This window comes from Enhydra lutris, unplaced genomic scaffold (genome assembly GCF_002288905.1).
Source record: "Enhydra lutris kenyoni isolate GAN:26980312 unplaced genomic scaffold, ASM228890v2 scaffoldscaffold57, whole genome shotgun sequence".
In the NCBI taxonomy this organism is placed as follows: Eukaryota; Metazoa; Chordata; class Mammalia; order Carnivora; family Mustelidae; genus Enhydra; species Enhydra lutris.
Window position 1 is genome coordinate 8,876,905 of NW_019154141.1, and position 14,134 is coordinate 8,891,038.

General features: G+C 39.7%; 1 protein-coding gene across 2 annotated transcripts in view; it reads right to left on the reverse strand.

The window, feature by feature from the left end:
- Nucleotides 1-14,134, reverse strand: part of LOC111158180 (tetratricopeptide repeat, ankyrin repeat and coiled-coil containing 2) — a 364,770-nt gene that overhangs the window by 49,614 nt on the left and 301,022 nt on the right. For both annotated transcript variants that reach the window (XM_022520087.1, XM_022520086.1), the window contains exons 12-13: nt 12,487-12,653; nt 8,735-9,342 (exon numbers count right to left, since the gene is read on the reverse strand). In XM_022520087.1, coding sequence (XP_022375795.1) covers nt 8,735-9,342; nt 12,487-12,653 — 775 coding nt within the window. The remainder of the gene's footprint in view (nt 1-8,734; nt 9,343-12,486; nt 12,654-14,134) is intronic.

The following is a 14,134-nucleotide window of genomic DNA, read 5'->3' on the forward strand; positions in this document are numbered from 1 at the left end:
TAGTCCTACAACTTCTGCTGTCAGGTACTTGCTGATGACTTCCAAATCCATAACCCTGTGCTTTGACTCTTCTCTTTACCTATTTTCCAAAGTCGCATGCTAAATATACTTGTGCACCTTCCTTCGAGGTAATTCATTAACAACATGTCCAAAACAGGACTCATCTTCTCCCACTAATCCTATTATTCATCCTCCCGCCATTGCTCATGCTAGGAGCCCTCCTCCCTCAGAATGTTCTATATTGGTCAGTAGTTTCACTTCCCGCCACCACTCGAGATAAGTTTCACAGTAATTTTTAAGCCCTCCACCCTCAATGGCTGTACACAAAAAAAAGACCCAGTGCTTTTGAGTATCTCCAAAATGTCTCTCTCATGTATACCTTGCTCTCCATTCTCACATTGTAGGTCTTGGCATTTCTTACCTACACTATTGCTATAAACCTCGTAACTAGTATTCCTATCTGCACTCTCTCCTTTTCTTCAATCCATCTTCCATACACCACTCATTAGAACTATTTTTTACAACATCAGAGTTATTTAATCATTGTCTCCTTGTCCTTAAAAGGTTATAGAGACTCCTGTACAAACCTATAAAAGGTTATAGAGACTTACAGAATAAATTGTGAAGTCTTAAACATGGCCGTCAAGGCTTTCTTCCCAGTGATACTTCCATTCATTCTTTCTGATCTCGTGTCTTACTCTCTAATCACATCTTCTCACAATTCAGCAAAGGCATTTCCTATCTTCACACCTGCTTTTGCTCCTGCCATGACCTTGTCTTCTCTGCCTATAGTGCTCTCCCACTCCAGAGCTGCTTCATGGAATCAACTCATCCTTCAAGACATTCCAGTGGGAATGTCACCTCTTCTGCAAAGCATTTCCTCTTTGTCTAGGTTTCTAGGGTATTCTGTACTATGGCACTATTGTTGGTTGCTTGGGGTCTGGTTCCCCTTTAGAAGGTAATGGCTTTAGTGTCAAGAGGTGTCTCATTCGTCTAAGTTTCTCTAGTGGATAGCACAGTCCTTGGTGTAGAGTAGAAGTTCAGTAAGTGTTTCATGAATGAATCCATGCTAAGCATATGGGGTCAAGAAAAAGAAACACGAGGACTTGCAGGTCTGCTAACTCACTAACCTGCTTTGGCCTTGAATTTGCAGGCGTCTCTGTTGCCACTGTTACACTGTGAAGGAGTATAACTATAACTCAAATATTGACAAGAGACTGACATTCCTGATCCTTTTCACCTCTCATCTTAAAAACTCTGCCTGTAGCCACACTTTGGTGGTTGCTGCCTTACAGTCTGCTTGTTGCTATCAATTCTCAGCAAATGACACCCACACATCTTTGCAAAAATTTCTTCCATCTTTAGCTTATCAGTAGGTAACTGCTTTGGCATGTTCTTGTCATGGTTTTCTCATGGCACCTGGATACCAAATACATTGCTAGTCAGCTTGTCCTACTGTTTCAGATTCAACGTGGAAGTGAAATCAAAGAGCCGGATGAGGTCAACCCCAAGTTGCAGACTGTAAAAGTAGAGTGTGCCCAAGATCTGCCTTTGTAGAAGTGGGTGGAGCAGCGTTCCATCTTTTTAAATATGGAATCTGGATAGAGATTCCCTGCTTCCTCCCACTTCACCCCACAGTTTCCTATAGCCCTTCTGTTCTGTTAAGGCATCACTGGCCTGAGGAAAATGGACACTTGTCCTCTGACAATGAAGTCTTTGGGCAGTTGGCAGGGATCTGTGAAGCAGAAGAGCTATGGCTCCACTGACTTGTCACAATTTAGAACAATAACAGCAGGGGCGCCTGGGTGGCTCAGTGGGTTAAAGCCTCTGCCTTCGGCTCAGGTCATGATCCCAGGGTCCTGGGATCGAGCCCCGCATTGGGCTCTCTGCTCAGCGGGGAGCCTGCTTCCCTCTCTCTCTCTGCCTGCCTCTCTGCCTGCTTGTGATATCTGTCAAATAAATAAATAAAAAAAATCTTTTAAAAAAAAAAAGAACAATAACAGCAGGCACTGAAGATTTATCACGTTGCTCTTCCTCCCCCACGCTGCTCGCTCACTGTTTATACCTCTAGCATAGCACTCTGCCTTGATTTATAGCGAGTTGTAAATGCGTCTGTTAAAACCACTAACCTGTCCTAGTAGACAGATCTAACTTATATCTATATCCTCGTCAGTGCTTAACACAGTCTTGAAAATATTACTTAATAACTGTTCATTGGACCCTTGTGGAAATGTGTGTCTTCACTCATTCCTGACACATGGTGACAGAGTGAACAAAAGACACTACTGAACTGTCAGAAGAGTTTCACAAATATTTTTAGTTGCAAGCTTAGAATTAGTATCACTTATCATTCCTTTGTTTACTTAATTCATTATTTTAAAAAGTATTTACTGAGTGCTGTGTGCCAGGTACCGTATTAATCACTAGGAAGCCCAAAGTGAGCAGGACAGAAAGGGTTCCTGTCCTCATGAGTGCACTCATATTCTATAGGGGAAAATGGATCATAGAAACAAGTATTCACGTACAACAAATTAATAGTAGATTGTGACAACTGTTAGGAAGGAAGTATATAGGTTGCTATGATGAAGAAAACAAGGAAGGACTTCCTTATATAAGGTGACAAGTGGAAGTCTCTCTTGAGGAGATGGCAGTTTTAAGCTGAGATCTGAGGAGGAGTGAGAGATCTTGCCATGTGAGGAGCCAGGGAAAGTGAGCTCCAGATGGCGGGAATTGTTAAATGCGAAGGCCCAGAGGTGGGAGAGAGCTTAGCAAGTTCTGGGAATTAGCAGGCGATCAGTTATGACCAGAATATCAGGGAGAATAAGAGGGAGAATGAAGGAGCTCAATTTAAAAAGGTGGGTGGAAGATACCTTTGTTATAGAGGGCTTTGAAGTAGATATTAAAGGATTTTCATGAGGAAGTTACATGGTTGGATTTATGCTTTCAAAAAAAAAAATGATTGTGGCTGCTGGTGGAAAATGGACAGAGGGGAGGCGCTCCCTAGTTAGGAGGTTAAAGCAGTTCATGTGAGAACTGAGGGTGTGGTCTGCAGAGGTGGAAACAAGTCAGGGAACACTTATGATAAAATTGGAATGGCCAAACCAACTGGATATGCTCATGGCGGCTGCGTGAATACATGTCTCACAGCTGTGGGTTCTTACGGTTGAGAGGACAGGCTATTAGTGCTGACTGTACCAAATGTGGAGATCTAGCTGCTTTCAAAAGTCTCTAGAGACAGTTGAATAAGTTGCTGCAGTCACAAAAAAGAAAATGCGCTGTCATGTCCCCCTAAGCTGGTGAAAACTACTTCTGATTGCTGGGCCATTAATCTTGGTTTGACAACCTAGGAAAGCCTGTGGAATTCCCATCTTTTCATTCATCCGGTGTTGCTTCAGTACTCATTAATAGGACAAATTAGCCTCTACTTCCTATGCTACTTTTGGTACCAAAACTTTTCCTTAACTGCCTGCTCTACTTCTTCCTATTTTTGATTTTTTAGTTAAGTTGTTTTAATCAGCATTTGCTATTCAGGGCATAACCACTTAAAAAATACATATACATACATATATAATTTTAAACATATAAAGCAATATTACTTTCTGGTAGCAAAACCACATATAGGACAATACAAGCCCTTTTTGTGTTTTCTTCGGTTTACTCTTCTGCATGCTTTCCAAATCATAAAAGAATGCTCTCTCTCCATTTTATAACTATGTCTCTGTATATTTATTAACTTAGGAAACTTCACATGAGTTTTTATGACAGTAAGAATGATTACTAGCTTTCTCTAAACTTAATTTTGGATTTGGAAAAGGGGAAAAAAAAAGAATTATTGTTGCCCATCTTTGAAGGTATAAGAGCTTTAAAGATGGGAATGGTTTGTCTATTTGACTAATAGACGTGGGTCCCACGATTTCTACTGAGAGAAAACAAATTTTTAAAGTTGAAGGACATTCGTGCAATTGGCAAACTGGACATAGTCCGAGATATGCATTAGATTTTATCTAATATCTCCCTTGCATTAAATCACAAAACCATGACCTTAGGTGACTAGAGTAATAGAGTAATATGAGTCTCACATTTATTCTTGATACCAATAGGGAGTTAGAAACTGGATTAGATAATAAGGGAAAATTTATTGGCAAATTAGACAAATCTCTAATAATATTACACATCAATGAAATCTCTCCTTGGAAGTACACACTCAAATTGTGACATCAGAAGACTAAGTTCCCCCCAGTGATAGAAAGGAATTCGAAGTGTAACAGATGTAGACCTGGCACAGAGATTAGAAAGTTAATATTTCCAGGCAGGTAAGATCATCTACTAATAGTCAAATGCTAGTAAAGGATATACACCACCTTTTTCCTTGCTGTAACTCTTCCAGACCTCCTAAGGGCTGATGTGGTTCCAGACCCTTTTTTCCTTCCCATGATCTGGCACTTTGCTGAATTCTTTCCTACTGCTTTTAGAAAGCAGAATCTATTCCCAATGTAAGAGTTTGTTGTAGGAGCCTGCAATGGCTATCAGCAGTAACCCAGAGTTCATGCTTCAGCGAGGGCAAGGTTAAATGTCATCCTGCCCGGAGGCTCACGTCTGGATTAGTTAGAACAGTCAGGATCACCTTGATCCCGCAGCTCCCATTCTGTGGTTACTTCAGACCCATGTATTCTTTAAGAAGGCAGGCTGGGCAGGTCCTCTGCACAGAGTTTGTTTTCCCTTTTTCGGGGAATGCCTTCTTTTTGCCTTAGGCAAACTGCTTCTCCTCCGATGGTCTGCTTTGTGGCATGGATTCTGGAGCATCAGGTATTCAATGTGTAACTCATGGGCTAACATTGACCAAAATAGTTAGGAAAAACCTCAACAGACTGTGTATTATAAGATATCAATTCTAGTCACAGAGAGTCAAGTAAGTACTCCACTATCCTCACAGGATTTGTGCAGCCCTTCCCCCTCTTCGCCTGCCATAAAGTTTGCTTCTCTTAGTTTGAGGAAACCAGGTCGACCCAGATGAGGCTCCCAAATCATTACTTCATTAGGTCATAGTGATTCAGTTACTCAAAAAAAGTTCACAAACCTCATGTGTTTTATTCAAACAGTTAAAAATAAGATAACTGAGTCTTCTGATCTTTTTATAAAGATCTTACATGTATCTTCCTATATATATATGTATATATACAAACACTGATCTGGGAGCTGTTCCTATGGAAGGGGAGGCTAGATACTGTGAAGACAAAGATAGTGAAGAATGGAAACAAAAAATGGGTGGGGGTTCATGCAGAAATATTAAGCCTAATGCTCTGCAGAAATATTAAGCAGCAAGGGCAAGCAGCCCCCAACTGTTTACTCTCCCAGCCTCAAATTTCAACAATCAAAGTTATCAATAGGTTAGATAACAAAGACTGATGACTTTTCTCAAACACCTTACTTGAAGTGCACAAGTTGCTTCAAATGGGTTTGCTATCTTCCTCTTATTAACAAAATAGCAGAGATTAGTTTATAAGATTAGTGAGTTAATCTGATATCTCAGTGCCCGAGGGAATAAAATATAAGATGGATTAATCTCAGAGTATGACAGGATATGACAGTGATGAATAATGGGAAACAGAGAGCAGAATAAGATGGTGAAGTCTAAGGTTTGTCAGGGCTTCAAGAGGCATATTTTTATCCAGAATGTAAATCCAAAGTTTTAGAAGTTCTGATGTGATAAAAAAAATTTTCAGTGATGCTCTGCTTACAGTTTGACACACACACACACCCATCCTGTTACCAAGCTAAGAAAAGACATCTATAACTCATCTCTTTCTGTGACAGTTATATGTTTATGCAACATTAGGTCATTCTCTCTGGGATGTTGGAGCTGACATCCTGGGACAACAGGCCATCTGATATTTAAAATAAGGAAAACTCTATCTCAACTGTAGCACTGACTTCTGGCTCTGCTATTTCCTCTTTCCTGCACCATCCTCAGATTATAGACTCCCTTCAGCTTATGTGGGTGGCCTATTTCTGAGGAAGATCAACTACTTTTTGGCTTCAGTACAGAATATTCTCCTCTGTGTCTACTTCCCTAATAAGGTCAGCAAGTTCAGGGTGAATGAGTGAGTGTTGAAAGCCTGGGAAGATGGACTAGAAGAGCCAGAGACGTTCTGTTGCCTCTGAGAGTTCTCCTTAACATGGAGACAGGCCTTCAGCACGGGCTTACATGGTGTGATTTTGGAGGCACTGAATTGGTCTCTCTGGTCTACTGAAATACGTGCAATGCTCTGGAGAAAAACCAGGGAGAAACAGAAGAGCAGAGGGGGAATGTACAGGAAGTAGAGGTTGAAGGCCACAAAGCCAAACCCTGCTTTGAAAGAGTCCTGCTAATCAGACTGCCTGAAATGGAAAGCAATTACAGCCAGTTTCTCTGAAAGGCCAGCTTGGGCTTTGCCAATAGCATTAAACTCTTAGTGAATTTCCATCTCATTGACCCAGGGGGCCTCAAACTCTGAGATCAATACTTCAGTAACAAAGCTGGTGCCAGACAGTGCTGGGCAGAAGGCTGAATTCCAACTGAAATGAAATGTGAGGAAGCTTTTTTGATAACTCCTGGTCCTACTATTTTATTCTCTCTGCCACTAAGTGATATATGATGATCCCTCAGCAGCTCTGCATGTTATTCAATCACCAGGGAACAGACTACAAAGCATCAGAAGTTAGAAGTGTTTGCTTGTCCCCGTGTATCAGCTGGTTGCCAAGATGTTTCTGGTTAATAAATCATGTCGAGAAGGTAAGCCTGTAAAGTCATGATATGGCTACAAAATACCATATTTTCTCCTTTCGGAGCCCCTGAGGGTTTCATCTGTTGTAAAGACACTGTTTATTCGGTGGTAGCCTGGCTGCCTTGGACCTCGGCATTCAATTCTCTGAGATGTTCTAGGAAAAGAGAGAGCAGATCAACTAGCGAAGTCTCTCTGGAAATAGATTTCTCAGTTTTCATGAGGCAATTCTAGATTGGTCTCTTTTTATTAAAATGTGGCTGCCAACTCTGTGTATTAAGCATTGTAGCAGTACTAGTGGGATTTATAATAAAAGACTCTTGGGAATGTCATACAATTTATAGAAGAAACTCAGACTCAGTTTTGTTTTTTTTTTTTTAATCTCGCGCCCCTGAATACTAATAGCAGAAGACTACTGCTGCTTATCGAATTAGCCACAGGATTTAGCTAAGGTATATCTAAAGGGTCTATTACCGCAAAGGCAGGAGTAGAGAGAAGAACATTCCTTGAACACTTTCTTTGTACTCTGTACTATTTTAGGTATTATACTACATGACCTCTTTAGTTCTCAACAACTTTAGGAATTATCTCTTTTACATAGGTAAGAAAATGGTCCCAGAAACATAAAACTCTCCAAAGGTCACAGTTCCAGGAAGAAATACGATTTACATGCAGGTAATGACTCAAAAATCCATGTTCTTTCCACTAGAGCTTGTTTCTTTAAAAGTTCCTGTCTCAGGGAAAATACCAAAATACCACAGAATCTCCTGCCTGGCTTAATGTCTTCATCAGAATCTGGAACTAATTTTCTAACGAACTGGCATGAAGTAGGCTGGGCGACATGGCCACAAGCACAGTTGTGTCCAATAAGGCTGGGTGAAGAACATGCTAGGAGAGAAATAAAACCCCAGCATGGTCAGAGAGGTTTAGTCTCTCTGATGAGTCACGGATGGAGGCACAGTCAAATGTGGCCTCTCTTCTTTCTGGGCCAAAACAAGTTCTGCTTTTGCCAGGTATGTCGTTGGTGTCTTCTTTGTTTCCAGGAAGGCAGGGATAGGTCTGCTTTGGGAAACACCAACTTTGTTAAAGGAATAATTCTTTTATAAAAAAGTAGTGTGGAGTAGAAAGCACACCTCACTAGGATGCTAGAGATCTAGGTTCTACCCAAGAGAATGGGAAACAGTTTCACACCTAGTCTGGCATATTGCGCTGAGAAAGAGTGTTAAGTCAGGGTCAAGTTGACGAGGTAAGAGTGCTGGGCGTGCACAGCTGCAGGGCAGAGGAGAGGTGGTACGTACTACATACCTGCCATTCTTTTTCTAGTCCTTCTTCCTTTCCCCAACCTATTAACTTGATGACTTCCAGCACTGATTCAACATTTTAAGGCCTTTTTAAAAGGGGACCTTTGTAAAATAGGGACAATGGTAACTTATTTATCTATAAGGAGGGCAGCAAGGCCAGCTGACCTCTTCAGGTCTGTTTAGCTATGAGGTTTAAGAGTCCATTTTCCAGCATAAACCTTAGCACTGGCTGGGCTCTAATGGGCTTAGTCACTGGTGGCTTTAAAAATGGTATGGCTTTTAAAAGGGCAACTGCAATTTTAAAACAATTTTGGTCTAAGTCAAAGAGATGAATAATATATGAATTCTTTCTTCATATCGGAAGAACACTGAGGAAGTCTAAGAAATGGCTAAATTAGTTATAACCTGGGTTCAGTAGCACAAAGAAAATTATTTAGGAATATATAGGACGGTAGGGAGTATTTTAAATATCTATGCAGAGTTTGAGTCTTACGGAAATAACATTGTGAGAAAATAAACCTCATTACAGCCTTGTCTTGGGAAGAAACAGAGATGATGTTGCCTTTGCGTGAAATGTTCAATGAAGAACACTTCTCATTGCTTTCAATACCCATGCTCCATGCAATCAATACAAAATAGGCTCAGAATTGCTTATTACAGGTGATGGCTTACCTGGGATCACAGAGAAATTTGGTTTTCTCTCCTTCTTCTCTCCAGATAAGCCACTCTCGAAAAGAAGGATGTACAAACATACGAGTCATGTCTCTGCGTTTGATTAGGAACATGGAGAGGTTCTCCATTCTCTGCTGAAAATCCTCCCATTCTAGGGTGCCTTCAATGCTACCAGCATTGATGGCCTGGAAGATATGTTCGTCAGTCAGTGGGTGCAGAGAGGCCACTGCCACATTCAGGAGAGGCATCACCCGGTCAAAGGAAGACTGGGTGGGGAACTTCATATTACACTGGAGCAAATAAACCTCCGAGAGCGAAACAGGAACTACTTTGTAGCTAGAGCTCTTTAACACTAGATAGCCTTTCTCTATGAGGTCAAATGTGAGTTTCAGGTATAGATAGGACCCTTGACTGAGGGTCTTGAGGTGAGAACTGAGTTTGCCAAATGTAGTATTGTCCATTTTGCCATTAAGTGAAATGTTATTCTGGATCTCTGAGCTGCTGTGTATCCGGTGCAGGATGTAAGCCTGCAGATCCTGGTCTATGGCTTCGTTCTCTTCTAGTCGATCCAAAAAAATCCTATGGAAAGGCAGCAGCTTGGTAATTTCCTAAAACAGATGGAGAGAGAGAGAGAGACAGAAAGACCTTCAGTTTCCCCTAACTCTTGTGATACACTCTGAGGTCCACACATTGATCCTAAACTTCCGAGTGGCCGAAGAGGGAAACAGGATCAAGTATCAGTATCCATAGGTTAAAACACATCTGTTGCACAGAGGGGACACAATTTTTCCTAATATTGAGACTTGAGATAAATTTTTATGGGTCTTCATAAAGGCTACCTTTGGAATGATTTAATGATCAATATTCTAAATAACAATCCTAACGTGAAGAGAAAATGGAGCGCCATATAACTCTTTTGTTGTAGTTTTTCTCAGTGTAAACCATGGCATAATGTCAAAGTAAAATTCAGTAAGAGAAATGCATGAGAACTCAAAGAACACCATATAAAAATGTGCTTTTCCAACCTTCCTAATAGGATGACTACATTTTAATGGAGACTTTTTGCAGAGGCCTTAGCCCAAAGGAATACTTCTAATATGTTTGGTACCTTGGTGATGTGCTGGAGAGTATACTGGGGAAAAGTGATAGGGCTTTGTGGTTACATTTTATCTGCATACAGACTTTGGTCCTCTAAGTATCTATTTTCTTCTGCATCAGTTTCTTTTTCTCTACTGGATCACATAGACGAATGGCACCACAATCCCTCCCCCCAAATACTATCTTATATCTCTGTCCCCATTTTTAGCAAAACTTCACAGAAGAGTTTCCTTATTTCCTATCTCTTGTTCCTCCTTCCCATTCTGTCCTCTATTTGTTGCAATCAGACTTCAACCGCATCATTTCACTGAAATGGTTCTTGCTAAGGTTTTATGTAATTTTCGCCTCGCCTGGATGAGGCCTAACCTGTGTTTCCAACTTAGTCCTCTCCCCTGAGCTCTTATCGTATACCTTGGTCTACTCGACATTTACATCATTGGGATGTTGCACAGACAAACTTAACATGGCTAAATCAGAACTAATGAATTTTGCCCCCTGCCACAGAAACTTCCCCATGTCAACAAACAGCATCACTACCAAGCCTACTACCAAATTATAGGTGTCTGGGATCTTTCTCTTTTCCTCATGCTGGCATTTACCCAACTGTTCACCAAAATCCCATGTTTTACTTTTGAATCTTCTTTCTTGCTCACCCTACATTCAGCCCATCATTAAGTCCTTTTGATTCTCCTTCAAAGTATAATCCAAGTATGACCACTTCACAGGGTCCCTGCTATGACCACGCTAGTCTAAGCCACCATCACCTTCCGCCTATACTGCTCCTATTCTTGATCCCCTACATTTTATTATCTTTGTGGCCAGCAGCCAAAGATATCTTTTAAAAAAGTAAATAAGATCTCATTATTTTGCCAGGCTCCTGGGAGAGGGCTTTCCCATTGCCCTGTCTAAAATAACTGTCTCTTTATCCTATTTGTCTTCATAACACCAATACTATCTAAAATTTTAATATACATTTAATTTTTCACTTAGTTTTCATTTGTGTTCCTCACTGGAATATAAGCTTTATGAGGGCAGCGACAGAATTTGTCTTGCTTACTGCTCGATCTTCAGCTCCTAGGAAGTGCCTGACACATGTGAAGTACTTAAGAAATGTCTGTGGAAATAATAAATGATCAAATATGAGGGTTTTTTTTTTTTTTAAGACCTATGAATTATTTCACTGTCAGAGCTGAATGAAAACTAGAAAATTCTTGGTCAAAGTGAATGAAGTATCTGGGAAGTTATTACAGGTCTTGAATTATGAGGACACTGAAATTTTGACTTTGTAGATTAGTATGCATAGTAGTACTTTTCCTGTCCTTTGGCATAGCTGAAAAGTTAAAGTCATCTGTTCAAGTCATACTTAAAATGTCTTTTGAGATTGCACATGGTCTTATGTAAAAATACAAATGAGAAGAACATCTCCTAAGCATACATTTAGTAAAACTAGTCAGAGATTGTGTTCCTGGAAGTTTCTTTTTTTCATCCTTCTTCTTTAACAATCAAGCTACTGGCCAGTAACAACAGATTGCACAATTTTTAGTTGTAAAGATGCATTTACATTGATTTATCCACATCCTTTAATTTAAATTACTTTGAGATTAATAATGAACATCTGTAAGGTGGTGGCCAGCATTTTAAGTACAGTTTCTGATCAAAGAAGGGAGCAAAGCTAATTGGTCCACATGCAGGAGTACCACTAAGTCCCTGGGAGAGGGGAAAAGGAAGGAGAAGCTGTTTTCTGCACACTAGTAATTATTACACATGGGCTATATCAAGATAGTGGGATAGGTGTATAATATGTGAGACTTTGATGCTTAACAAACAAGGCAATGGTTAGGCAAAAAAAAAAGGTTGAGAAATTCTGATCCAAACCAAGTATGAATATGTAAGGAATAGGGGACACCAACTCAGCTACAGTGAGAACAAGGTTTTATGTAATCTTGTGAGAGATTAGGTGGAGTCATTTATCCTTAGCCCATATGTCTTTGAAGGCTTAGTCCCACATTTCTAGTCCTTCTTCCAGGCCATTAAGTGATCGGTGGGAGAGGATGGAAGGTAAAAAAGATTAAAAAAAAAAAATCTTATCTCCCAGTTGTTGTACATTTAATCTAAAGCCTTAATACTGCCAATATTTCTTAGAGGAAGGCATACACCGACCTGTTTTAGAAAAGTTGTTCAAGTTGAAGCAGAGGGGAAGGAGAAAATCTGACTCTAAATGGCAGACAGAACTGGGCTTTACATGGCATTACATGATTAAAAAAAAAAAAGTCAACAAAAGTCAAACAGCAAATTAGAGTGTTAGGGACTGAATTTGTATTGCTATGTTAAGGACAAGGTCTAGAAAAATGGACTTTCTTTTCATGTTAATTGAGGGATACTTTATCAAAACTTATCCAGAGCAATGGGAATGCTATCCCACCTATCCCACTATGTAAGAGAGGCATACATATACAGAGATTGCTCTCTCTAGATCATCTGATCTCTTACTCTCAAAATATACTCTTAGGGAATTATTCTTGCTAGTGCTCCAGGACATGGTAGAGGTGTTAAAAAAAAAAAAAACAAAACCACTAAGGGAACACAAATCTAGAACTTCGTTTGTTTAATCACTCTCCAAGAGAAATATGGTCCCAAAGCAAACAAACACATACCTGTAAACTGGTCCTAACTGTTACAATTAGTTTGAGCCAAGAAGGAAATTTTCCAATCATTTTACTCAGAAATGAAACAATTGTATCCCCATAATCCGGTTTGTGAAATTCTGCTTCATTTAATCCATCAATTAGGATGATGAAATCTTCGTCTGGGATTTTTCTCTCTGAGGCAGAAAGAAACAGATTACTTAATAGTTACCTACCAAGTGGATAACTGAGTTCTTTTTGGGTCTTTGACCAAGTATCTGTTTGGGGAAAAAAAATTAGAAAAAGATCTGTATGTTTACTAAATGCTCAGGGTACATAATTTATTATAAAGACAAAGAATAATTTATTTAGTGAATTCATTTTGTTTTTACCAGAGGTGAAAGTTTTGTTATATATGTAACATATGAAGTGTATATATGATGGTCATCTCCCCCATGTTATCAGTTGTGAAACAGACTGAAAAAGACATTTGTGAAAATTTGCAGATGGAAATTCATTTTTCTCCCAAACTTGAAAATACTGAAAAGAATGTGTTGTTTTTTTCTATCTGATAGCATTAAAGAGAACAGAGTCACATGTTCCTTTGGGAATTCCTTCTCATACCCCCCAGCTGCCCCTACGAAAAAGGTTTAATGTGAAGTCCAAAGCAGTATATATGCCTTCATGTTAATGTGTAGTGGGAAAGAAGGGGGTGGAACAAAGAGAAAAAATCCGAGCCAACAGAGAGATTGGAATAAGGAAGGTTGGATCCCAAGATCTTACAGAACTAGTAGCTTCCTACACTGCACCTAATGCAGCTTCAGTGGGACCAGACCCTTGTGTGATCTTCCCAGGAAGAAGGAGTCAATGGGAAAGACAAATACGTGCTACTTTTATGTTTAGTTCCCTCCTGAGCTCTATACTCTCCCAGCTTGACAAAATCAGTTTATATTTAGGGCTAGGCTGTAGAAAAAGGGTTGGAGGGTTTTCAGGCTTCCACTCTCATTAAATGCTTAGTGATTCTTGAACCACAGTAAACAAATTATAGAGATTAAAAGGTACACTTTAGTACAAACGAATTGCAGGTAGTAAGTAAAAATTACTACATTTGACCCTTAAACAACATGGCTTTGAATTGCATGGGTCCACTTACATGTGGATTTTTTTTTAAGATAAATACAATATAGTACTGTAAATGTGTTTTCTCTTCCTTATGACTTTCTGAATAACTTTTTTCTCTAGCTTTCATTGTGAGAATACATTACATAATACATACATCATACAGAATATGTGCTAATTGACTGTTCATGTTATTGGTAAGGCTTCAGGTCAACAGTAGGCTATAAATAGTTAATTTTGGGGGGAGTCACAAGTTGTATGCAGGTTTTTGTTTTTGTCGGTGTCAGTGACCCTAACCTCTGGGTTGTTTAAGGATCAACTATGGTTAGTAGGACTTAACAGGTTCTGCAAGGAGGAAAGCAGGGGGAAGAAAGAAGTCATTGAAATGGAACACAGGTTATATCTGAGTCTGAGGAGGAAAAGAGGAAGTTGGGGACAGAAGGAAAAGTCCATGGACTTCTGTACAAGACTAGCTCTTATAAGAGTCAAGACCAATCGAAAATACGTATTTTCGTTTCCTACTTGAAAATATGCAGATTTTTTTCATGATTAATAAAAC